The sequence below is a fragment of the Camarhynchus parvulus genome, chromosome 17 (genome assembly GCF_901933205.1).
Source record: "Camarhynchus parvulus chromosome 17, STF_HiC, whole genome shotgun sequence".
NCBI lineage: Eukaryota > Metazoa > Chordata > Aves > Passeriformes > Thraupidae > Camarhynchus > Camarhynchus parvulus.
Window position 1 is genome coordinate 2,095,703 of NC_044587.1, and position 24,288 is coordinate 2,119,990.

Below are 24,288 nucleotides of genomic sequence, written 5' to 3' on the forward strand. Positions count from 1 at the left end.
GCCAGCAGTGCCCTGGCTGCTGCTCACAGAGAGAGGAGGTGCTGGCAGAGGAATCAGCTCTGAAATGAGCACCCTGGCCCTGCCATGGGGCTGTCCCTGCAGGGCTGGGAGGGGGGACGTGCTGCCCCCCAGCCTGGCTCCAGGGAGCAAACCTGTGTCCCCACACACTCCAGCCATTAGGAGACCGCACAGGGATGTCACTCAGAGGGGAAAAAAAACCCCCAAACCGTAAAGAGAGGGGAGAACAACTGTAACCTGGTAACCAGAAGAGCTGTGGGAGGAGAAACAAACACGAGATGATTGTATATATTTAAATAACTATAGGAAAGGAAAGGGCAGCATTCCCTGCGTGCCTTGGCTCCCTGGGGAGGCTCGGGGAGCCTGGTGCTGCCTGGGGTGGCTGAGGATGGACCAGGATGCAGGACAGGCTCTGCAGCCATGGCTGGGTCAGGGGGGACAGGACGTGGCAGCCCTTGCTGTGCCCAAGGACCCTCTGGAGAGGTGTCCCAGCCCTTGAGTGCCATCCAGACACCCATCCTATGATGGTCTGGGCCAGCAAAGAGCAGCTGCAGGCTCCTGCCCGGCCGGTGCCCGTTTGCTGCCCAGAGCTTGGGCTGTGCCAGCAGCTCGTGTCCTGTGTGGGTGCCAACAGCCAGAGACCAGACCCTGCGTGTGATTCTGCCCCCCTGTTTCAGCCAGGGATTGTCCTTTCGTGCCCTCAGAGGTGACAGGAGGCACAGCAGCAGCTCCTGGGTGCTGCAGGGACTGCTGGGTCCCAAACCGTGAGGTGGCTTTGCCTGAGGAGGGGATGTTGGTGCTCATCCAGGCTCCCTGGCCATGCTCCTGGGGAAGGATGGCCTTGGAGCAGATCCTGCCAGCAGGGCCTGCTGCCTCTGGCTCCTTTGGCAGCTCGGAGTGGGAGAGGAGAGGTTCAGACTGGAGGTTATGTAAGAGCCTGCCCCAAATGTAGGTGCACCTGTTCTATTTGCACAGCCCTGCCCGCAGAAGGAGAAGATATCTCCAGAAACTTCTGGTGCTGACAGAGCAGAGGAGTCCCTGAGGGCTCTGGGGCTCCTGGCAGGTCTGGGCAGGTCCACCCCGCAGCAGTGTGGGGTCTGTGGTGACCCTGCTGGTTTGTGGTGGGAAGCAGGAGGTGCCCTGTGGGTTTTGGGGTGTGAGAGGAAGCAGAGGAGGAACTCGGGTTGTGTCCTTCCTCTTTTTGACAGACATAGCTACAAATAACAATGGAAACCCTGACATCCATCGCAAGAAGCTCCCTGCCTGTGGATTTTCCTGTGAGGCAGAGCTGCCTCTTGGATCCGGGGAGCTCTGAGGGGCTCCAGGAGCCCGTGGCACTGCAGAGCCACGCCGAGCTCCTCCTGGGCTCTCCCTGGTTCTGTGCTGGCATCCCCAGCCCAGGGCAGGGTGCTGAGGTGGCACCAGCAAGGGCAGGAGGAGGCTGAGCCCGGCCCAGGCTCAGGGAAGGATGGAGGGAACTGAGGCAGGCGTGGCTCTGGGGCTCCTGTGTGTGCTGAACCGGGCAGGGCTGGCTCTGGCTGGGCTGCAGCGGGAGCAGAGAGCTCTGGCTGGGTCACACAGCGCTCAGCCCAGCTCCAGGAGGCTGGGACGGGCCGTGTCCCCTCCCCAGGGAGCTGCCCAGGCTGGGAGAGAGACGCTGCTGGAGCTGAGAGTGAAGAGTGGGGAGGTTTCCATATGCTGATGGCAGCACGCTGTTTTAGTGGTACAGGCTTCTGGAGGAAGGAAGGAAAGGGATGATAAAAATAAAGCTGCAGATCTGTATTTAGCTATAAACCACTCCAGGATTATTTTTTTTTCTGTAGTATTTGAAGACTATGCAATAAATGAGCTTGTTCATGAATTTTTTATTTTATACCACTACAGCTTTGAAGAAGTAGCCAGGTTGCTGTGGCATTTCCATAGCTCAGGATCCCTGTGTTTGGGAGGAGAGGTTGTAAATCCTCTGTGCCAGTGTCAGGGGATTTGTGTGCTGTGCAGGAGCACTTTTGTCTAAGACGTCGATGTACAATATCTCAAAGTCACTGTGCAGTTGATAAAGACATCATGACAAACAAGCAAATGCAGTATTTAGTGTAGTGAAGCTTCATCCAGAATAAACAAATGTGCCAAAATTTAAAAATTCTGAATGATTTTGTATGCAAGAGTAAGAGAAAATGCATTCATAATGTAGCTGGTACTGCCAATGGGTGAAGAAGCTCAGATGCAAATAGCAGAAATTGTGTTTCCAGAGCTACTGATATAATTGGATTTTACTACAGATTCTAAGTGCTGATAAAGGACAGTGGTGAATATTTGCTTTGTTTCATGATCTGAGGCCAGGAGAGATGGATTGAGTTGGAAAAGAATCATGTGCAAAGAAAAAAAACCAAACAGCACCCCAACCCCAAAAGATGTGTTTGGTATGCAGGAGGAGGGCTGGGAATAGCTGTGAGCACCCACAGCTCCCAGAGGGGCTGGATAAGGATGGCCCTGCCTGCCCAGGAGCTGTGGGGTGGCAGCTGTGGGTAAAGATGCCCTTTCCACACGGCAGGCAGCGTGTCCAGGGCTGTGCAGCTGCAGCACTCCTTTCCTCTGGGAAAGGAAGCAAGGTGCTCCTTTAAACGGGCACTGGGTAGCCACAGGAGAGCGCTGGGTGTGACAGCCTCCTTCAAACACAATTACAATCACCCACATTTGGAGCCAGGCACCTTGCTCCCCGCTTTAAACCATGGTTGTAATAAGAGGGTGGATAATTTTTCAAAATTGCATTTTCTCACGCTGAAATTTGCGTTTCAGAGTGTGCTGTCCTGATGGCCTAGAAACAGCCTGCTTTTGGCCTCATTAATCATAGTTAAGCTCCAAGAGGAAAGACTTAATTGTGGCTTTCTTTTTCTTTGTTTTTTTTTTTTCTTTTCTTTTTGTGTTTAATGTTAGATCCTCCTTTGCAACACGAGCTGGAGGTGGTCAGCAAACCTCGGTGTTTATATCAGTGGATCCAGAGGGAGTGCTTGAGTTGACAGGAGCTTGGTTTGATTTATCCTAAAGACCAAGTTTTGGATCAATGGGTAGCATAGAATAACCTCCCTGAAGCCCAAGGCCCTGCACAGATGCATTAGTCAGCGCAGAGCCCTGGCTGCTCTGTGCATATGGCAGCTGAAAGGAGCTGAGCAGCTCTGGGGGGACAGAATTAAGTGGCAAATAACAGCAGTGAGAACCATCTGAAGCACTGAGGGCGGGCCGGGCTGTCTGCTGGGGCTGTGCTCAGCAGAAATTCTGAAATTCTGCGTGCTGACTGCTCTTCTGGAAACTCAGGAGCAGCAGCTGAGCAGGGCTTTGGGATCTGCTCAGCTGGGAGCTGATTTACAGGGGCTGTGAGGTGGTAGAGAGAGAAGATGATCTGAGGAGCCTCAGCTCCCATCCCTGCAGCGAATCCCTGATCTGTGCTCAGTGCTGGTTCAGTATTCAGCTGCTGGAGGCTCTTCTGCCTTTGCTTGTGCAGGGTATTCTGGAGGCAAAGCTGGGGGAAGATGCTGGGAATGGGTTGGAGAGGCTTTGGAGGAGACTCTTGGAAGAACATCAGGCAGGAGTTGGAGCCTTCCAGCTCTTTGCTGCCTCACACTCCAGTTACATGTGAGGGACAAAGAATCAGCTCAGAGGCACCAAGTGTCCTCTTCCAAGCCCTGTCCTCCCCTCTTCCCACCAGCAGTCTGTGAAACTGGTGCTCCTGTCATGGCAGGGATGCACTCCACTGATGAAGCCCAACCAGACAAGATCAGGACCTGGGGTGCTGCCTTTGGGGTCTCTGCAATGAATGGCTTTGCTACTTTGTGAGGTTTCAGTTCAACCCCAGTCTGCTGTGGTGGGCAGCAGGGCTGTCCCCACGTTCTGTTTGGTAAATGTGCTTTGAGAAAAGAGACCAGAGAAAGCACTCAACCCTCTGAAACCACCTCCTGAGGGCTGGCTGGGTTTCATCTCCTCCCTGTGTGTAGTGGCCACACGCAGCTGTCTGTGAGCCACCACCTTGGGTCCCTCCCACGCACTGCCCACCCCTGATGGAGCCACGGCCATGCCAAGGGATGGGTGATGTGGGTGATGTATCCTCCTGGCCATGGCCATGCCAGGGGTGGGTGATGTATCCTCCTGGCCGTGGCCCTTGGCAGATGGACAGACGACTGACTCATCAGCCTTGGCGGTTTCTCATTTACTCCCGGGGCTGTTGGGATGATTTAAGTGCCAGCAGTCCGGAGAGGAGGTTGTGCTTGTGCTTCCAGCACGGCTGTGGAGCCATCGCCTTGCCTGCCTCCCATCCCTACTTTTCGCCGCGGGGGGAGCCTGGGGGTGGATCTGGGCTCGGCTCTCGGTTATCTTGCGAGCAGTTTGGTTTCCTCCCGGCGGCTGGGCTCTTCCATTGGCTCCTCTTGCTCTCCGTCGCTCTGCCGCTCGCAGCAGATGTCCTGAGCCCGGCGCCGCTGTGCGGGGCGCTCGGCGGGACCCTGCCCGCCCCGCCGGGCGCTGTGCTGAGCGGCGGAGCCCCGAGCCACCCATGCCCCCGGGGGGAGCGCTCTGCCGGGGGGGCACCGCCTGCCCCGCAATGTAACCGGGGGTGCGGGGGGGGCGCGGGGCCGGCCCCGGAGGAGGGGCAGGGGCGGGCAGGGCAGGGCAGGGCCCCCCGCGCCCCCCCATTGTCGCTGTCCCCTCTGTCTCTCTCTCCCGCAGGCTCTCGTCGCCCGGCGGCTGCGGCGGCGGGGACGGCGGCGGGAGCCGCAAGAGCGGGGTCATCCTGGACATCGCCTCCCTGAAGATGACGGAGCTGGAGTCCGAGGTGCTGCCGCTGCCGCCCCGGTACCGCTTCCGCGATCTGCTGCTGGGGGACCAGTCCTTCCAGAGCGACGACAGGTTCGGGGTGCAGCGCGGGGACACCGACCGCCGGCAGGGACACAGGGACCTGGGGCTCTGCCGGGGCTGGGGGGACACACCTGGGTTCGGGGGGGACGCACCTGGGGTGCGGGGACACGCCGGGGACAGCCGCGGGACGCCGGAGGGGACGCGGACGCGGAGCTGTCCGCGGTACTGCGGGCGCGGGGCCGATCCTGGCGCGGAGCTCTCCGCGGTGCTGAGGGCAGGAGAGGCCGGGGATGGCCGGGGGTGCTCGGAGCTGCGGGCTCTGGGATGTGCTGGAGGATCCAGCGGCGTGTGGCACCGCCGGGCGTGCGGGTGGAGGCCGCGGTGCCTCGGGAACATCGGGGTGCCCCGGGGCTGGACGCGCCGGGAGCGCCGTGGGTGCGCCGGGAGTATTTGGGATGCACTGGGAGTGCTGTGGGTGCGCTGGGAATGTTGTGGATGCATTGGGAGTGCTGTGGGTGCGCTGGGCCAGCAGAGCTCTGTGGGCACCTGGCTGCATCCTGGAGTCCCACCAGGGGCTGGCAAGCAGGATAAGGGACCGAGATGTGGGATGGTGAGGGGCTGGTGGAACTCCCTGTGAATTTGTGTGGAATTTGAGCTGACAGGCATTTACTGAGGAGGGACGGCTCCTCCAGGCTGCCCTCGGATGCTGTCTTGGCAGCAGGGTGACTCTGGAGAGCTGCTGGGGTTGTGGTGCTGCTCTCCTTTCCTCGGGATGACCAGAGGAATGGCTTTTTTTGTGCTGAGCACCAGCCTGCTGCTCCTGCCTGGCTGGGATTGATCCCCAGGTTGAGTGAGAACAGAGGGAATGCCGTGAGTGGCACGAGAATTCCATGGGCAGAGCGGTTCAATCAAGAGGAACAATTACCTTCCCTTCAACTCTGCTCATGCCATAAATACCAGTGCTAATGGGGAGTCAGATTTTTATCTTTCCCCACCAATTAATTGCATGATGCAAACATAGAGAGATGTAATTCTTGTTGGAGAAAACCTTTCAATTACTGGTTAGTCCTTGACTAGCTGCTGTGTGCCTGGTACACCTGCATCAAATCTTTTGTGGGTCTCTCTTAAGAGATAATTTCTTTTTTTTATATGTACAAGTATCACAAAAAAAAAAAAAAAAGTGAATTTGGCTTTGAGACTGTGAATGTGGGTTTTACAAATGTTCTCTTTAAGTGTTCCTAACTTTTATCGCTGCATAAAATTGGTCTGGCTCGAAAAGGAATCTGTGATCCTGGAGGTTTTAAAGCCCAGATTTCCTTAACAGACACTTAAACATTAATATAGTTTTGTGATACTGAGTGAGAAGTTAACAGGAAATTCCTGCTGCAGAAAATGTCTGGCTTTCAGAACGGTTGTGATATGGCTCATTTGGTCAAGTTTGAAGATTTAATAGTTTTCATATTTAAGTATTTGGAAGCATCTGAAATATGAAGATGGCAATAGCAGATTGTGTTCTTTATGTATTTCTCTGGTTACACCCCTTAACCTTCATTTTCCTCTAAATTTGAGTCTTTCTGATTCAGCATCTCTCTTTAATTTTAATGTGGAGATACTCTGGGTTGTTTTGTTAATTCATTAGCCCCATTTCTCAAGAATTCATTAGCATTGTTTCTCAAGATATCTCAGTTTCACTGTGCTGTTTCCTTGAGTTATTTGATTTCCCCTTCATCTGGAAAACACTGATAATTTCATTGTGTGGGGGCATGCAGGTATCTGAGCCCACATTTGCTGTTCGCTGGAGTCCACTTGACTTCCCTGGGAGCTGAGATGAGTGTGGGCTTTGGGAAATGTTGTTATTAGGCCCAAATTCCAGTCCAAGTCATTAATATCAGTGGGACCTTGTGGCTGAACCGAGCTCGCTGGAGTAATTATGACTAGTTCATTAGCCTGCTCCAAACCCACTGAATCAGGAGCTGATTTAGGAAGAAAAAAACGAGAAGCAGAAAGACTTTCTGGCTTTGCTGTGCTGGTGGATGATAAGCAGCTCAGAGCTGTGCTTTGAAGGGCTTTGTTGCAGCCCTGGCAGGGATGTGCTGAGGAAAATCCCCCCACAAACTCTGCAGGGAACCTGGAGGGGTAAAACAGAGCTCCCTGGGCTTGGAGGTGTAACACTGAAGGAAAGCACCCATAATGCTGAATATCTCATTTATTTGTCAAGGGAATGCTTAGAATCAAAGATCCGATTTTGAGCGTTACCCTGGAATGAGTGTGCTGCGGGAAGCGAGGAGGTTTCTGGGGTCAGCATAGAATAAAAGGATGAGAGGCCAAAGGGGAGCCTGGGTTTAGCTGCTTCTGGAGAGTTAAAACTGCTCCTGCTGGAGATGAATTAGTGCATCCTCATCACAGGGGATGCTGAAGAGACACCAACCCTGGAATGAGGTAATGCTGGAGCTTGAGGAGATGAGAGCTCGTTGGAACAAGTAGATAATTAGAGAGCTGTGGTACAGCAGGGGGAGAGAGTGGGTCCAGATAACCTCTGAAACAGAAGGAACTAATCAGTGAGTGTGAGGTGGAATGGGTAAATGAGGCTGCTCCTAATTTACTTTTGGTTTTGGGATGTGAAAGACGGACGCAGTCAATCTGAGCAGGGCTGGCTCTTTGGCAGGTGGACTGATTGACAGGAGAATGAAATAACACTCTGAACATCCTGTGGTGGATGCAATAAATTGGCCAGGAAGCAAATAGGAAACGGCTGGCTGGGAAGGGAATGTGGGAGGAAAATGGATTTGTGAGACAGAGAGAGAAAAGCCTAATGACAAGCAAATCTAGAGTTGTCAAGCCCAAGTGCTCCTTCCAGGATCATCTCACTATCTTCAGAGCTCACTGCCACGAAGGGTGGAAGGCTTTGGGCTCGGCTGTGCTTGAATCCTGGGCTTGACATTTCTGCCAGGCAGGAGGAGCAGGGTGAGGTGTCATTCAGCTCTGAATTCCCAGAGGCCACAAACGCTCTCAGGGCAGGAATCTGACTGCTGGGGCCTGGGGGTGATTTCTGCCTTGGGGAGGGAAGGTTCTCTTTGGAGCCTTGCAGTTGCCTCTGTTGTCTGGCATTAGTCCTGCCCAGTTCAGAAATTTCCTCCCCATTTGGAAGGTGCTGTCAATGCCAGTACTGGGAGAAAAATGGATTTGTTCTGCTGGCTCCTGGCAGTGCTGCCTTTCTTATCTCACTGATGTTTTGTGGCCATGAAAGCATCCAGAGCCTCTGCAAAGGCAGAATTGGAGATGTTGAGCCTGTGGCAAAGAGAAGGTGAAGAACTGGGGGCACAAACCCTGCTGGGGCCTGGCTGCCTTTTCACCTTCCTGGCATGGGAATCCTGTGGGCCAGCGAGGTGTGGGAGCAGGGCCAGGGATGCTGGGGAAGGGAGCAGAAGCTGAGCTCAGCATCCCAGAGCCAGGCCAGGGTGCTGGGGAAGGGATCAGGAGCTCAGCCCAGCATCCCCAGGGCTGGGCCTGCCCAGGCTCCTGTTCTGAAGGGATGCTGCAAGTGCTGATTAAAGGCAGCTGAGAAAGCACATCTGCTGGGTGGATAAATATTGCTTCACACCCCAAGCTGTGGCATCCCTTTGATGTTTGCTGTCCTGGCTGTGGCAGTTTTTGATCTCCTGCATTTCTCTTTTCTTGGACAGTGCTGACAGCTGGGTTGGGGCATGTGTAAAAAAAGCCCACAAGTAAAATTAAACTGTATCTCAGAAAAGTGTTCATTAGGAGCTTATTTGTTGCCTAATTTGAATAGTCTGAACACTTTCCAGAAAATCATCGTCAGAAGCCACAGTCCTATTTACAGGAGTGAGAAGTAATGGATGTCACTTTGATTAAGTGCATTTTTCTGAGGCTAATTATCAGCAAAAAAATAATTTTGATGGATGAGAATGTTTGGAAAAGCTGCTTGTGCAGAAGAATTCAGCAACTTCTCTATAAAATTTTAACGTCTCCCATTTCAAATCAAAGATATTTTGGATGTTGCATAACCGAGAAAAGAGGATTTTGTCAACCGGGGCCAATTCTTTTAAGTTTCTGCTTTCAGTTTTTTTAGAGTCTTACAACTTCTTTGTCTGTGATCTGACATCTGGTCTTTGTCTCTAATTTGTCACTAAGTGGTGGCTCTGACTCTTAGGTCAGATTATGCTTGGCATGAGCAAAGTGAAGTGCTGCAATATCAGCCTTGGAGGATCTTATCCCTGCAGTTTTCACGCTTAACATGCCCCAAGTGAGTTCCTCATCAAAATGCATCATTACATTAATGGAGCTGGGGAGTTTTGTGTTCCCCAGGCAGGTTCTGTGGCTGAGTCCTCACTTCATTGCTATTTGATTTAATGGCCAATTTTCCTCATTTTATTTGGAAGATGCAGATGCCAATTTGAAAATTCCAGTTTGTATCCAGAAATTAGAGACATTTATTTCTCTGCTGGTGAGGTAATGGCCAATGTTTTAAATCAGTGCAAAGTCTGCTCAGGCTGCAGCCTCTGTGCCAGGGAAGGTTTGTACCTGGAATCAGGAGATCCAGCTCTGGTTCCTGTGTGCCACAAAATTCCCCTGGGGGAGGATCTTCATCCCCCAGCAGTGTGACCCCTTGCTTGTAAAGCAGGATGGATATCATTGCTAATATCCCTTCCCTCAAAAATGGTGTTTAGACCTATTCCCACCATCCCTGGGTGCAGAACCTCTCAAGGGACAGCTCAGTGATGATGCCTGAGCAGAGCAAGTAACAAATTTCCCTTGTGAAGGTGCTGGGATCCCAGACAGGAGCTTGGGAATGGAGTGCCTGTGAGTCCAGCAGAATTAAACTGCTCCTCCTCTGCTCCATCCACCTGGCAAAGCAAAACCAAACCAGTTATTAATTAGATTAGGCTGTTTAATTAATTAAATAATTAGATTAGGCTGTTTCCCTGAGTCAAGGCTTTGCCGAGGAAGTTCTGTGTGACAGCACAAGCAGGAGTTTGCCCCTGCCAGCCCTGCATGGTGTGGGCACCTCCTCACCCTTAACAGGGGCAAAACCAGCAGATGCTGCCAGTGGATTGCTGAGCCCAGCCCCAGGTGGGACGCACCAGGATGAGGAGCATTGGAAGCCTGAGGCAGCTTTATGAAATTGATTTGGGTTTTCTTGTGTTTGCAGATTTTTTTTAATGACAGCATTCTTAATTGAGGTTTGTTTTTCCAGTTGTTTCTGAAAGGCTGCAGGGATGATTCCCAGTGCTGTGTCTTAATTGCAGTGCTGCTCGGAGTTTTTTAATTGATGTTTCCTCGCAGCTATTGGTGTGCTCTTGTCTCTTCATCTTAAGGCAGGTACCCCTGGACATTGGCAGGAGTATTAGGAAAATTATGAAAGTAATAGAGCAAAGAAGAAACGCAGTTCTCTTGTAATTGTAACTATTATTTTATTTTAAAAAATGGCCATTGCTTTTTTCCGGGGATATTGTTTTCACTGTCAGCAGTGGGCCCTTGCTTGCAATAAAAGAAAGTGCACGTAGCAGGCTGGTGGAACGAGCAGAGGTGTCCCTGGAGTGCTGCTGTGTATGCCTGTGCCCTGAGGAAAAGGAAGAACAACATTGATTTTCAGTTATTTAGTGCAATTTAACACTGTGGGCTCAAATTTCCGTCCCTCCCTGGGGTGGTTTTCTCTTCCCACTTATTTACTTTCCCTTTGGTTTCTTTTTCTATTTGTTGGGGGAATGGGTTTGAAAGAGAAATCAGCATTTCAAGGTACCTGAGTGAAGGGGGGCGCAGGGGCAGGGGCTTGGTGAGGTGGGCACGTTCCAGGGCAGCCCCTGGGCTGGTGCTGAGCTCACTCATTTGGGCAAAATGAATTGTTTTACTCCCCTCAAGCAGTCGTACAGGACACACAGGGAGTCCTAATGGAGAGATTTCCTGGCAGGCAGAGTGCAGAGGGGTGTGAGAGATGCTGGAGTCCTGGCTCATGCCATGGTAAATGGGACAAAGCTCCTTCCATGAGGTCTTGGCGTGGCTCTGGAGCTCGCTGGGGCTTCTCTGGTGGCTCCTGGGGTGGCCCTGGGGCATCTCCCTGCCAGGGGAGCTCCTGTGCCACCTCAGCCTGCGGGGAAAGGGCAGGGGCAGCTCCAGGGGCAGCCAGGGGAGAATCCAGGCTGGGTGTGAAACCTGGGCAGGGATCTCCCAGGGCCTCCAGCCCAGGGATGTGCACACCCCACGCTGCTGTTTGTCAGCACGGCAAGGCCCTGGGCCTGCAGGAATCCCCAGGAGGGCTGTGCAGCTTCAGGTGAGGCTGGGAGGTCGGGCTGAGCCCAAAGCTGTCACTGCTGCTGTGGTGACAGCACGAGAAACAACTTGGCAGCTGTAGCTGTAATTGCAGAGGATGCATTAAATTTTACTGCTGTGTTTTCCCACCACCTTCTCTCATCACAGTTGCACCTTTGTTCCCAAGGGAAATAATTTATTGCTGCTCTGAAGGTGTTGCTCACTGCTTTTCCTGTGCACAGCCTGCTCAGTGCCTGGCAGCTCAGGCATTCCCCTCTCGGGGGACACAGAGGTTCCTCTCCCTCTGTCCCAGCCCTGTGGTGGTGCCAGCCCCGCTCAGGTGTGAGCTGCTCTCCCTCAGACCCCTGTGTGCCCCTGAGATCACCAGCAGAGTGAATAACTTGGTTGGTGAGTGCTGCTGTGCCTGCTCCTGTGAGGCATCTCACTCATTTTATTGTGGTCTGTGCAGCAGAGGGGCTTGGACAGCAACAAAAGGCTGGAATTTGAATCCAAACATCTCTGGTGGTGAGAAGTGCCCCCAACAGACAGGAGCAATCCTTTTCTGTTCTAGCCCTGCTCACTGAGAGATGAGAGCTGCTGCCAGTGGAGCCCTGCAGCGAGCACAGATTTCCCTGCCATGCTGCATTTGCCTCTGCTCCGCTGGCACTTGTCCGGATCCAGAGCAGAGGTGGAGGTGTTCATGTGCAAATTAAATCCCTGCTCTTGCTCCTGGCTGCCAGCTCAGAGAGGCCCACACGGGCTCTGGGCAAGGCTCCTGCCAGCTGCTCGCAGGTTGCCCACCAAGGGCTGGCAGTGCAGCCTCCCAGCCCCCAAATCTGGAGTTTTCCTCTATTATCAGTCCATTAATTTGCTGCATTGCTGCAATTAAAAAAAAAATAATTATCTTCCAGAGAGTTCAGAGTTTGGATTCTGCTGCTCCATCACACTTTGTATCAATTAACAGCATTGAATTTCATCAGCTCCGTGACCTCATTTCCTCTCTTTGTGAAGCTTTTTGTTGCCATTTTAGCAAATTTCTGGCTGCTGTTTTCCTGCAGGGAGAGGATCAAAGTGCAGCCTGCTGGAGCAGGCTGGTCCCTGTGGTGCCACTCTGACTCTGCTCTCTGTTCTGTCCCCACAACCTCACTGATGTTTTAAGATCTCCCCTGCACGGCCAGAGGGCTGGAAGGAGGATTTCAGGGTTGCAAATCCCCTGGCAGGTTCAGCATTTCCCCTTTAATTATTCTAGGTAATAAATAATTGATAATGAAGAAGTTTGTGGCGATAGAGTTGAGATGCAGGGCCTTGGTGAGACAGGAATGCCATGGGTGTCAGCACGCTGCCAGCAGATTAGAGGAATCCAATGTTCAACATTTTCCAAACTTCTCAAACTGAGAAAACTTGTCCTTTAAAGCAAGTAGTGGGTGAAGCAGTGCTTGGAAGCGTTTTCAGAGTTATTTTCTGTCCTAAAACTCCCCCAGCCATGTGGTGCAGGGGCAGACGTGCCCTGCCAGGGCCGTCCGTGGTTCCTGGAGGAACTCCAGGAGCTCAGAGCTGGCTTTGCCTCTTTGGCTTGCACGGGGGCCACAATTGCTTGGTCTTGCTTCTGCCTTGCTCCAGACAGACCATCTGCTCCTGTCCCTTCAGGAGGCAGCCTGGAGCTGTTTGCTGGCCCTAGAAATGGTGTTTTGTGAGAGGAAGGTGGGGAGCAGAGTTTGTGGATGTGCACAACACCTCGGGGTTGGGACACCCCCAGAACCATCTGTGGTCAGTGCCAGCGTGCTGGGTGCCAGCCCTCAGTGTGGGGATGAAGGTTTCTGCAGCCAGATGTATTTTCTGCTCTGGTGTTTCCCCTGTGCTTTCCTGTGATGTTTTGCCCCATGGAACAGGGTCCCTGTAGCCATGGAGGGGACACATCCTGCTCGTGCTCTGCCATCCCCATGGCCTGGCTGTGTTCTGTGCTCCTGCCTGCAGCAGGTGGGTGGGAGAGCAGGGGTGTGGAACACCATGGACAGGTGGCCATGGGGGGCTCAGAGCTGGGGGGATGGATGGATGGATGGATGGATGGATGGATGGATGGATGGATGGATGGATGGATGGATGGATGGATGGATGGATGGATGGATGGATGGATGGATGGATGGATGGATGGATGGATGTGGGGAGCAAGGAAGGAAGGAGGGATGTGGGGAGGGAGAGCAGCACACGCTGCCCTGCCATCCAGTGAGGTCAGCAGGATAACGTGGAGTGAAAGAGCCGTGAATTAACCGTGAATTACCGGGGGAGGTGACTGACTGAAGTGTGGGGACACAGCCAGGCGTCCCTCAGTGAAGCGGGGAGCTTCAATCACACCTTTCCTTCGTGGTGCTGCTCTTTGGATGAACGAAAATCTTGCCTGATGTGAGCTAAGGAATGGTGAGGAGTGGGTTTGTACCTGTGGTGGTGCAGAAATATCCTGGTTTTCTCCATGGAGCTGGGCTGTCCCGTGTCACTGTGCCGCTGTGCCCTTGTTGTGTGGCACACTCTGCTGGGCTGGAGCTGGAGCTCCTGGCACTGGGGGAGGAGCAGGGCCAGGACTCTTCCTTCAGGAGCCTCCTGCCACCCAGAGCGGGGTTTGTGTCCCTGGCCGGGTCTGGGTGTCACACGGAGGGATGGAGCAGGGCCAGGTGTCCCCTGTGCTCTGCGCCGCCCCTGCTGTGCCTTGGGGTGTCCATGTCACACACAAACTGTCCCTGGTGTGACATCTCTGCCCTGGCCCTGGGGCTGTCTGTCTGTCCCTCTCTCTGCCCCGCTGCCTGTGCTTTGCTGGGCAGGATTTGATGTCGCTGCTGTCACCGGTTCCTTTGTCACGATGGTTTTTGCTGCTGCTCTGCCATCTCACTGCGGAGGGGCCCTCTGGAGGCCGGCGCACACATCGCTGCCGTCCAGCTCCACAAACCCGGCGAAAATGGCATTTCTTGTTCTCTCCAGGGCCCTCTGTTGTCACCTGTCTTTGAGCTTTTGGTTGTAGCTTGACATAAAGCTGGCTGCTGTGGGGTGTTTGTCCCTGAGGTGCTGGGTACGCTGTCTGTGGGGTCTAGGGGAGTGAGGAATGGGTCTGTCCCCATCTCCTGTCTGTGCAGCCACCCACGGCCACTCTGCCGAGGCTGGGAACTGGGATCCATCACCCAGGGAGGGTCCTGAGGGATGTGCTGCCATCCTCCTCTCTGCACGTCCCAAACTCTTGGAGTTAGACGTGGATGGATCTGCAGGTGCCATGGCTCCCTCAGACCTGGTCCTGCTCTGCAGAGGGCTGTGACGAGTTCCTCTCTCCAGGATGGGCTTTGTCCCTCTCCTGCACCGCTGGGGATGGACACGGCTGCTGTGTGCTCTCAGCCTCTGCTTCAACAGCAGGATTCTCAAAAAAGCTTCACTTTGAGGCGAGGCCAACCGCAAGCCCACCCTGTGTGAGTGACCATGACTGGGATCTGCAGGGGCTGGTGGTGTTTGGGTGTGGATTTCTTCGGGTGGTGATCCCCTACTCTGCACTCTGCTGCCTGTGGCCCCCAGGGGAGGTTTCCCACTCATTCCCATTCCCAGACCAGCGGGCAGGTGTTTCCCCAGCTCGTTCCCATTCGCATTCCGTGACTGTTGGGTTGGTATTTCCTGAGCTCATTCCCGTTCTCATTCCCATTCCCATCAGACTGGTGTTTTCCCAGCTCATTCCCATTCCTGTCAGACTGGGAATGAGTCCTGTTCCCCTTCCCATTCCTGGACCATCAGACTGGTGTTTCCCCAGCTCTTTCCCATTCCCATTTCCGTTCCCATCGGGCTGGTGTTTCCCCAGCCTGTTCCCATTCTCATTCCCATTCCCATTCCTGGACCTTTGGGCTGGTGTTTCCCCAGCTCATTCCTGTTCTTGTTCCCATTCCCATTCCTGTCAGGTTGTTGTTTCCCCAGCTCATTCCCATTCTCATTCCCATTCCCTTAGGGCTGGTGTTTCCCCACCCCATTCCTGTTCCCATTCCCGTTCCTGTCGGGCTGGTGTTTCCCCATCCCGGAGCACCGGGGAGGCTGCAGGAAGCTGCGGCTGTGTTTGGATTCGGCGGCTCTGCCGCGCTTCCTGCAGCCCACGCAGCCTCCAGAGCAGCCGAGTGCGGCTCTGCAAATTTAGCATCTCCCTCCAGGCGGGGAGCTCTCCTCTCTGGGCCGTGGGCAGAGCCACGGAGCTGCTGTGCGTGCCTCATTCCCCGTGTGTGACTGTTAGCAAAGTCGTTTCTTTCCTGGAGCTTTGCTGCAAAGAGTTTCTGGCTGCAGAAATGGATTTTGCAAAAGCCCCACACGCTGCTCCCAGCCCTGTGTGAGCCTCGGCCATGGGGCAGTGCCCTGTGGCTCCAGCACAAGCTGGGGTTCAGGAGCAGCTGGAGCTTGGTGGCTCCATGCAGGTACGTGTCACCTCCCCGGTGGCTCCATGCAGGTTTGTGTCACCTCCCTGGTGGCAGCAGCTGTCAGGGAAAAGGTCTCCTCTGTCTAGGAGAGAGCAATGTTTCTGGGGAGCAGGTGGTGAAGATGTTCAGCAAATGTCAGCTTGAGACCTTGCCATCCTGTGGGCAGGAGTGACACTGCTGAGAAATGTGTTATCCTGTCAGAAAGCAGCAAAAAAAAAAAAAAAAAGAAAAAAAAATCCCCCAGGGAAATGTTTACGGAGCGAGGCAGGGCTTTGCCAAAAGTGGGCGTTTTCCCAGCGCGGAGCCTGGGGAGCGTGAGCTCTTGGAGCAGTGGGAATCCTGCTCCAGCTCACAGCACTCCGTGTGCCTGAGCCGCTCTGCCCTGCTCTGAGCGCCTCAATCACTGCCCTGAGCTGTTTGATTTGAGAGTGCCCTTTTCACTGAGGCACCGTGTTGCTTTGCAGGTGAGCAAAAAGCAGTTCAAACAGAAAAGGGTGCTGCAGATGGGTGCTAAATACAGCTTTTCAGAGCTAAAACACTGCCTAAAACTCCTCTCAGACAAATGTGCTTGTGGTGGCATTGCAGAGATCCAGAGAAACTCGTTTGCCCAGTGTCCAGTACCAGTGTGTGAAGTGCATAATTGTATCTGGGCTGAGAGCTCCATATGGGAGTATTGTTTGAAAATTTTCTCATTTAATCAAATGGGTGGTAATTGGCTCTTAGAAGAGAGTTTAATTGGAATAATTGGCATGGACACTCGTGTTAATTTAGTTTGGTGTTTCTAATGCACAGTCACGGTGTTTGCTCAAGAACAGAAGTGGGGATTAGGTGCTGCCCATATTTCTCAGCAACAAGTTGCAGCTGGGCTCTGGGAAGGCATTTACTGGAGGAAGCTGTTCAGTTAGTGTTCTTGAAGTTGGATTTTGGAGATGGATTTCCTTCATTGCAGTTTGGTGCAATCACACTCACGCTGCTGAGAGTCGAGGCCTCCTCTGACGTTCAGTTCCCACTTCAGATGGTTTGGGATTGGACTTTCTGCTCACCTGGAGCAGCTCCAGCTCCTTGGCACAGGGACAGCCCTGTCCCGAGGTGCTCACACACACGTGTGCAGCAATGTGCTCGCTCAGGAGCCAGCACACCAGGAAGGGGAGGTTTGTGTTCCCTACCCAGCCTGCCATCCCTGCTTCTCTCAAACCTCTCAAGACCCATCAGTTCCAGGTCAGTAAATCAGCACCATGAGGTTTTTCTGTGTGGAAGAACATTTTACAGTCTCTTTCCAGAGTGGAGATGTCTCAAGCTGTCATCTCAGAGCTGCTGTTCAGGGACTGCCATGAGCTGGAGGCTCTGCTGCAGGAGCTGCTGCTCTCTGGGGTCACTGGGAGTGTGAGATGGTGACACAAAAGCCATTACAGCTCCTCAGCCTCTTCCAGAGCTGTAGTTTAACAGATTTTTCCTTTTCATCTTCCTCCAAAATGCTTTTAAAGCTCGGTATTGTCACTTTGTTTGGACTCTTCCCACACAGTAACTGCACTTAGAACTGCCCAGTGCTGATGGGGAGATTTATTGCCAGCAGCTATTGTGTGAAAATTGAGAGGAAAAACAATTTTCTGGGCAGCTCTTGTTAGGCCTCTAATGGGAAATATTTCTTTCGTGCTAAGAACTTGTAAATGGTTTTAGTGGTGGATGCTGTGCTCTGTGCCTCAGCAATGTTCAGCCTTCCAGGGTTCAGCAGCACAAATGTCTCTGCTTGCAGACCTGTGCCGACCTCACTGCGCATGCACAAGGGCTGAACTCCTTCCTGATGGGGAGAATTAAAAAAAAAAAACCAAAAACCTCTGACAAACAGCAGAGCTTGGGCCTCAGAGCCCTGGGAGTGAGGGAAGTGAGTGAGGATTGGATTTTAGCAGGAGGCATAGAGGGGATGCTCCTCTCTGCAGCAGGGAATTGTGAGGCTGAGAGCAGGGGCTGGGTGAGTCCTGTGCCCTTTGCCAGGGCTGTGTCTGGGTGTGCTGCTGGAATTTCTGTTCCCTTTCAAAGGAGGAGGGTTCACAAAGAGCAGCGAGTGCTGCTGTTCCAGCACAGGTTAGTCTCACCTGTGCTCACCTCAAGATCCTCTTTGGGACCTCATGGCTGCTCTTCCTGAGAAACTTTGGAGAGCTGGAACAATTACCCAAACTTTTAGGGCCTTTTTCCCCCTCTAACCTTTTTATGCTCCATTTCCCACAGGCAGATTTTAGGGAGAGAAAGGAGTACAGCTGAACATGCTGGTGAAGATATTAATCATGATATAATTCAATTTTAATTCCATTAGACACTTTTAGTGATCAGGGAGTTTCTCACTTGCTTTAATCAACTCTTTTCCAGATGATGAAGCTGCAAGCTCTGGCACTTGTTATAAATGTCTGTTTGTTAAACCATCCTTCCTCCTAAACCCCTCTGCCTGGCCAGGATGGGTATAAATGGAGAGGATGATGTTTGCAGTTCAGTCTTTAAGGAGACACTGTAAAAAAAATTGCAGCCTTCTCTTTTTCATTTTTGTGTCTTTATATGAGAGATGAGAACAGGCCAAGGTATTTTTTTTTTGCTGTTCTTTTTACTGTAAATGTTGGAGGCAGCCAAGATCTGTGAAGCAGCATTTGCTGTCACACCAGCTCCTGGAGTGGATGTTCCCTTTCCAGCAGAGGATTTGGTCATGGCAGTTGAACCAAAAGCTGATGGGCAGATAAGGGCAGTGGTGGTGGATAATTTAAAATTATCCACCACCTTTTGTGCCTTTAGTTCACCTTTGGCTCCTGCCCTGGCTGGGCAGGCAGCTCTGACATGTGTGAGGCAGCTCTGGGGGCAATTCCAGGGGTTTTTGTGCAAAACTTCACAACAGGGGTGCAGTTTCACACATCCTTGCCTTTTCCTTTTTATGCCTCGGGGCTGACCCCTGCTTTTGGCTGGATGAGAAAAGAGAGATGGTTATTGTCACCTCCAGGACAGCACCTGTGTGACTTGGGCATTGCACTCACCTGGCTGCAGGTGACTCTGGCACATCCCCTGGCTGCAGGTGACTCTGAGCCCATCCCCTGGCTGCAGGTGACTCTGAGCCCTTCCCCTGGCTGCAGGTGACTCTCTGAGCACTTCACCTGGCTGCAGGGGCTCCTGGCTCACAGCAGAACCCCCAGCTACAGCAGGATGTTGATGGGTAAGCAAATCTTTCCTCATTGAAGTTAAAATAAGAAACGTTCTTGGAGATCAATGGTCTGGCACAGCCCCCTGTTCTCGTCCTGCCCACACAGCCTGATGAGGCTGTCACAGACTCCATGGAGTTCATGCCTCATTTCTGCAGCACACTGTGAATTCCTCTTTAGGGGGACTTGCCATTTTCTCTGTCTTATATAATGCATCACAAAAAGAATGCTGAGAGAAATGAAAAACTGTATGGGAAATGGTACCTGGCATCATCCAGCGACCCCGGGGAGGGAAGAAAATGTCATTACCATGAGACATAATTGGCAGTGCTGATGGAGAGCCCCAAAGCCAACATTTCTTCTTTGAATGTCAATCATTTTTCTTGGATTTTTTTTTAGAAGTTTTGTGGAAGTTTTTAGACGCTAAAATTCTCCACGTTTCTCAGCAGAAACCCTTAGCACCGTTCAATAGGCAGACACTGCTCTGCATCGCATTGCAATTCCAATACTTTAAAAGCAAAGAACATCATGCAAAAAAAAAAAAAAAAAAAAAAAGAGCTTGGAGTCCTTTAAAACTGCAGAGTGGGAATCACTCTGGCATTTTGAAAGTCCCTGTGAAATCGCTTCCTGCTGAGCTCTGCCAGGCGGCCCGGGCTGTTTTGCAGCAGCAGGGAATGCCGCGGTGCCGGCTCCATCCCCGGCTCCCCCGGGCGCTTTGCTGCTGGGCACGAAACCAAATGCCAGAGGGGATCGTGAGAGGTGCCACGAGGAGCCTCTGCAGCTCTGGCTGCCCGTCACATCCCCTGGGAGAAGCTGGGGTGTCCCAGGTGCTGGGTGGGATGGGAAGGGGCTGTGGCTGCTGCCTGCCCTGCCCTGGTCACTGGGGGTGCCCAGAGCGCTCCTGTCTGTCCCAGGTGCTGCCTCAGCCCCTGCAGAAGGAGACACCAAGGGGGATCCTGGCCTCGAAGGCACCCGTGGGACTCAGGCTTGGCAGAGGCTGGAGGAATTGCCACGGTAATTCTGCCACACCAGGTGGATTTTCTGCCTCTCCTGCCCTGCTCCTCCTGTGGTACCCAGGGCCATCTCCAAGGTGTTTTCAGACTCCCGGTGGGAAAGTGCTGCACAGATGCTTAAAGCCATAAACATTTATGGTGCAAAGATCATCCCTGCTGGGAGGCAGCGAGCAGCAGCTGCTGGCAGGGGAGAGGGGGAGCTTTGGGCTTGGGGGAGCCTGGAGCCCCCCAGCTCCTCCCGGAGGGGTTTGGGTGCTGCCTGCCACCTCTGCTTCTCCTGGCAAGGTTTGGGTGCTGCCCTGCATCTCCTCAGCTCCTCCCAGCCAGGTTTGGGTGCTGCCCTGCATCCCCCCAGCTCATCGTTGCCTCCCTCCCTGCCCTGCTCCTCTCGGGGCTGACTCGTTGCTGCCCAGCCCTGCCTGGAGCACTCGGTGCTGCTCCCATTAAACCTCGGGCAGCAGAGAGTGACCCCGTTCTGTACTCACCTGGAAAAGTGACTCGGCCGTGCCTCATTACTGTGCTCTGCCTGGAGACGTCTCATGCTTCCCTTGCAGATGTATATTTAGATTTTACCCGAGGGCTTTTAATTTCCTCGCTGGCTTGAGCAGCTGCGACAGGTACACACTCACCTTCCCTTTTTCCTCCGGCCATTTTAACCTGCCAGCGGCTTTGGGAAGGAGCAGGAGGGGATTGGGAGTCACTGAAACGCTTCAGGGTCTCACTGCTCTGCTTGTGAGCCTGTCAAACGCACCCAGGAGTGGGAGCTGTGGCTTTGTAGGGAGGTTTGCTCAGCAGCTGCTCGGGCGTGCTCCATTTCTCCCTCTCCCTGCTAAGCATCCCGAGTTGCCACGCTGGGTTTGCAGCTTTCCTGTGTCGCTGATGAGCCACACTCAGAGAGGTAAAAACGGCTTTGCAAAGGCTGCAGTGATGACAGTTCTGGGATTCAGCAGTTACATAAGGGCTCATCCAGCTCCTGGGCAAGGGGAGCTGCCCTCCCTGCTCCCCTCCAGCCCAAAAGAGGGGCTCACTTTGGGAATCCCCCCCCAGCCCAAAAGAGGGGCTCACTTTGGGAATCCCCCCCTCCAGCCCAAAAGAGGGGCTCACTTTGGGAATCCCATCCAGCCCAAAAGAGGGGCTCAGTTTGGGAATCCCCCCCATCCATCTGCAGCCAGCAGGGCACAGCTGAGCAGTGGAGCAGCCCTCTGGCTCTGGGTGGGTGGGAGATTTCAGGGCACTGCTCCTGTTACTGGGCACTTTCTGGAGCCCTGGGTCCTCTCCTCTGAACCCTAACATTTGGAAGTTGTTAATAGTTGCAGTGTTAATGCAGGGTGCACTGGCAAGAGGAGAGAAATCAAAGGCTCTTCTGGTACCAGCCCGTCCCCCTCTGGGCTCACAGCCTGCTGCAAGCTCTGGATGTGTTTTCTTACTTTACATAATTTTTCCATCTCTCTCCATCAGCCCAGCTCTTCAAAGGCTTCCTTCTGTTTCCAGCTCTCTTGCAGCTGCTAAATACACTCTCATCAATGCTTTCCAAGCTGTTCCTCCTTCCCCAGAACTCCATTGCTCCAGTTTATTGCAGAACTCTCCCAAACTCTGCTGAGGAGCTGCTGGGTGATGCAGGAGCTGCTGCCTGGTTCAGCTGCCAAGGCTAAATGGGGAAAGTGAGGGAATAAAACACAGGCAGTGAATTCTGCCTGTGCCATGCAAATCTTCCTGGTGGTCCTGTGACCGTGTTCACAGGGGTCTGAGGGAAGAGACGAGGATCTGACTCCATGTTTCAGAAGGCTTGATTTATTATTTTATGATATATATTATATTAAAACTATACTAAAAGAATAGAAGAAAGGATTTCATCAGAAGGCGAGCTAAGAATAGAAAAAGAAGGAATGATGACAAAACCTTGTGGGTCGGACACAGAGTCTGAGCCAGCTGGGCTGTGATTGGCCATCAATTAGAAACAACCACATGAGACCAATCACAGACCCACCTGTTGCATCCCACAGCAGCAGATAACCATTGCTTACATTTTGTTCTTGAGGCTTCTTAGCTTCTCAGGAATGAAAATCCTAAAGAAAGGATTTTCCATAAAAGATCTCTGTGACAGTGGTCCCACTCGGCCAGAGGTTTCTGTGGGTGTGTGATGGTGTCAGTGAATATCAGTGTTCCCCGGCTCCAGGCTCTCTCCTGGTGGGTTTGTTTGCTTTGTCAGGATGCCAAGGACCCCCCAGAAGGGCAGAGGGGATGGAGCAGCCCCCCAGGCCCGCCGTGGTGGGAGCTGATCCCACAGAGACCTCTGGACGTGAGTCCCCTCCAAACCTGGGCTGGCACTCCGGAATGAAGAGAGGGAATTTGGGATTTTGGCAGCAGCACTCAGCCCAAGCGCTGCCCCAGCCAGATGCTGTGATGACAGAAATCCCTGCAGCTTGTGAACTTTTCCTGAAATGCTTTTAATGACGGTTTAATAATAACACTTAGTGCTGGGTACAGAGCTTCTCACCCCTGGAAGTGCAGGGCTGTGTGAGAAGGGTAAGGACCATTATCTCCCCTGTGAGCTGGGGGAAATAGCTGCTTTTATTTGTGAGCCTCATTAGAACAAGTGGAATTAATCAACTTTTCATATGAATGGCGTTGCTTTTTAAAGACAAATGTCAGAAAGGAGTCCTAGAGGGCTCCACGTGGTGCAGATCCATCTGATGGCTTCTCAGGGAACTCGTCAGAGCCTGTGGTGAGAGGCATTAACCCTGCCAAGGCACAGGGAGGAGGGGACAGAAAGGCAGAGCAGGGCTCAGGGTGGGTTTGCTGTGCCCTGGCTCCTGCTGAGTGAGTGTGACCGTGTTCACAGGGGTCTCAGGTTGAGGGAAGAGACGAGGATCTGACTCCACGTTTCAGAAGGCTTGATTTATTATTTTATGATATATATTACATTAAAACTGTACTAAAAGAATAGAAGAAAAAGGTTTCATCTCAGAAAGCTAAGCTAAGAATAGAAAAGAATGAATAACAAAAGTTTGTGGCTCGGACAGAGAGTCTGAGCCAGCTGGGCTGTGATTGGCCATTAATTACAAACAACCACGTGAGACCAATCACAGACTCACCTGTTGCATTCCACAGCAGCAGATAACCATTGATTACATTTTGTTTCTGAGGCCTCACAGCTTCTCAGGAGGAAAAAATCCTAAAGAAAGGATTTTCATGGAAAGATGTCTGTGACAAGTGGGTGTTTCTGACCCTGGTGTGTGTTATTCCCCCTGCCCTTCCTCTCCAGCTGCTCAAAGCCCCATGGCTTGGGAATATCCTCCCAGCTCCTGAGTGTCCTCTGATCCTTGGTGCTCTCTGTGTAGTGCATGGAGAAATTCCATTGAAATTATTACTTTAATCATTGATTAGTTTCTTAGTGGGAAGACTCAAAGAAGCCATAACCCCTTCCTGTGAAGTCACTGAATTTTGGGCATTTTTCCTCTCTTCTCAGTCCTGCTCTACATCCCCCTGGTGCATCCTGGCCCTCTCCAGCCTGCAGGGAGCCCAGGCAAGTGGAGGCTTGTTTTGGCTGTGGCAGTAATGGGCAGTGAGTGACCAAGGCCTGTGAGTGCTGCTGGGAGAGTCCCTGAGATGCTTTCAGTGCTGCCCTGCTGCTCGCAGCCCATTACTGCATGGATTCGCCTCAGAGCAAGCCAAAATCCTGGGAAATCCTCCCATTGCCTTTGGCACTCAGCTGCAGGCAGCGGGGAAGGCAGGACCCACCACCCTGGGGACAGGAGACCAAGGCAGGACTGGTGTGCAAGTGCTTTGAATTGCAAAGTGTGGCTGGCCCTGCCCTGCTCCAGCAGCACCTGCCCCACAGATGTGTGTCTGTCCCAGGGAGATCAGCCCCAGAGCAGCCCCAGCTCACCTGGATGCCCCACAGATCCGTGTCTGTCCCATGGGATCAGCCCCAGCTCACCTGGATGCCCCTCCTGGCACTGGCAGGTAGGAGTCCCCCTCCACCCCGGCTTTCTGCAGCCCCTCAGGAGGGATTTGATCCCCTGTGAATTTGAAATTTCATCCCTGGCAGAGCCCTGCAGTGCTGAGCTCCTGCTCCCATGCCAGGGCCCTTCCTCTCCAGGCTAATGGAAAGAAAATGGAGAGAAGTTTTATAATTGACTCGGGATCAATAGGTAAAAGTATTTCCTAAAAGCACTTTTAGGAAAATATCTGCATAAATCCCTTCCCAGGCATCTGCTGTACATTGTAATATCTCCAATCTGAGTTAATCAATGCATTGGTATTGTCTGTCTGACTGTGAAAGGAGCTGGAGCTCCTTGGGTTCAACTCTCTCCCCAACTGTAATTCCAGGAGCTGGTGGAAGTCAGAATTCCTGGCAGAAGGATTTGTTTTGTTGGGAAAAGAGTTCCTTGGGGCACTCTTGAGCAGGGTGTGCTGTTGGGGGAGCAGCTGGGGGGATCCTGGCTGGCCCAGAGGGCTCTGGGGGTGTCCAGGCACCCCATGTGTGTGTGGGAGCAGCTCTGGCACTGCCAGGCATGGAAAGGCCAAGTTCTGCACAGA

The 24,288-nt window shown here is 52.8% G+C and overlaps 1 protein-coding gene across 4 annotated transcripts in view; it reads left to right on the top strand.

Moving 5' to 3' along the window:
• Window positions 1-24,288, top strand: part of KCNT1 (potassium sodium-activated channel subfamily T member 1) — a 75,470-nt gene that overhangs the window by 7,369 nt on the left and 43,813 nt on the right. For all 4 annotated transcript variants that reach the window (XM_030961358.1, XM_030961362.1, XM_030961361.1 and 1 more), the window contains exon 2: window positions 4,735-4,914. In XM_030961358.1, coding sequence (XP_030817218.1) covers window positions 4,735-4,914 — 180 coding nt within the window. The remainder of the gene's footprint in view (window positions 1-4,734; window positions 4,915-24,288) is intronic.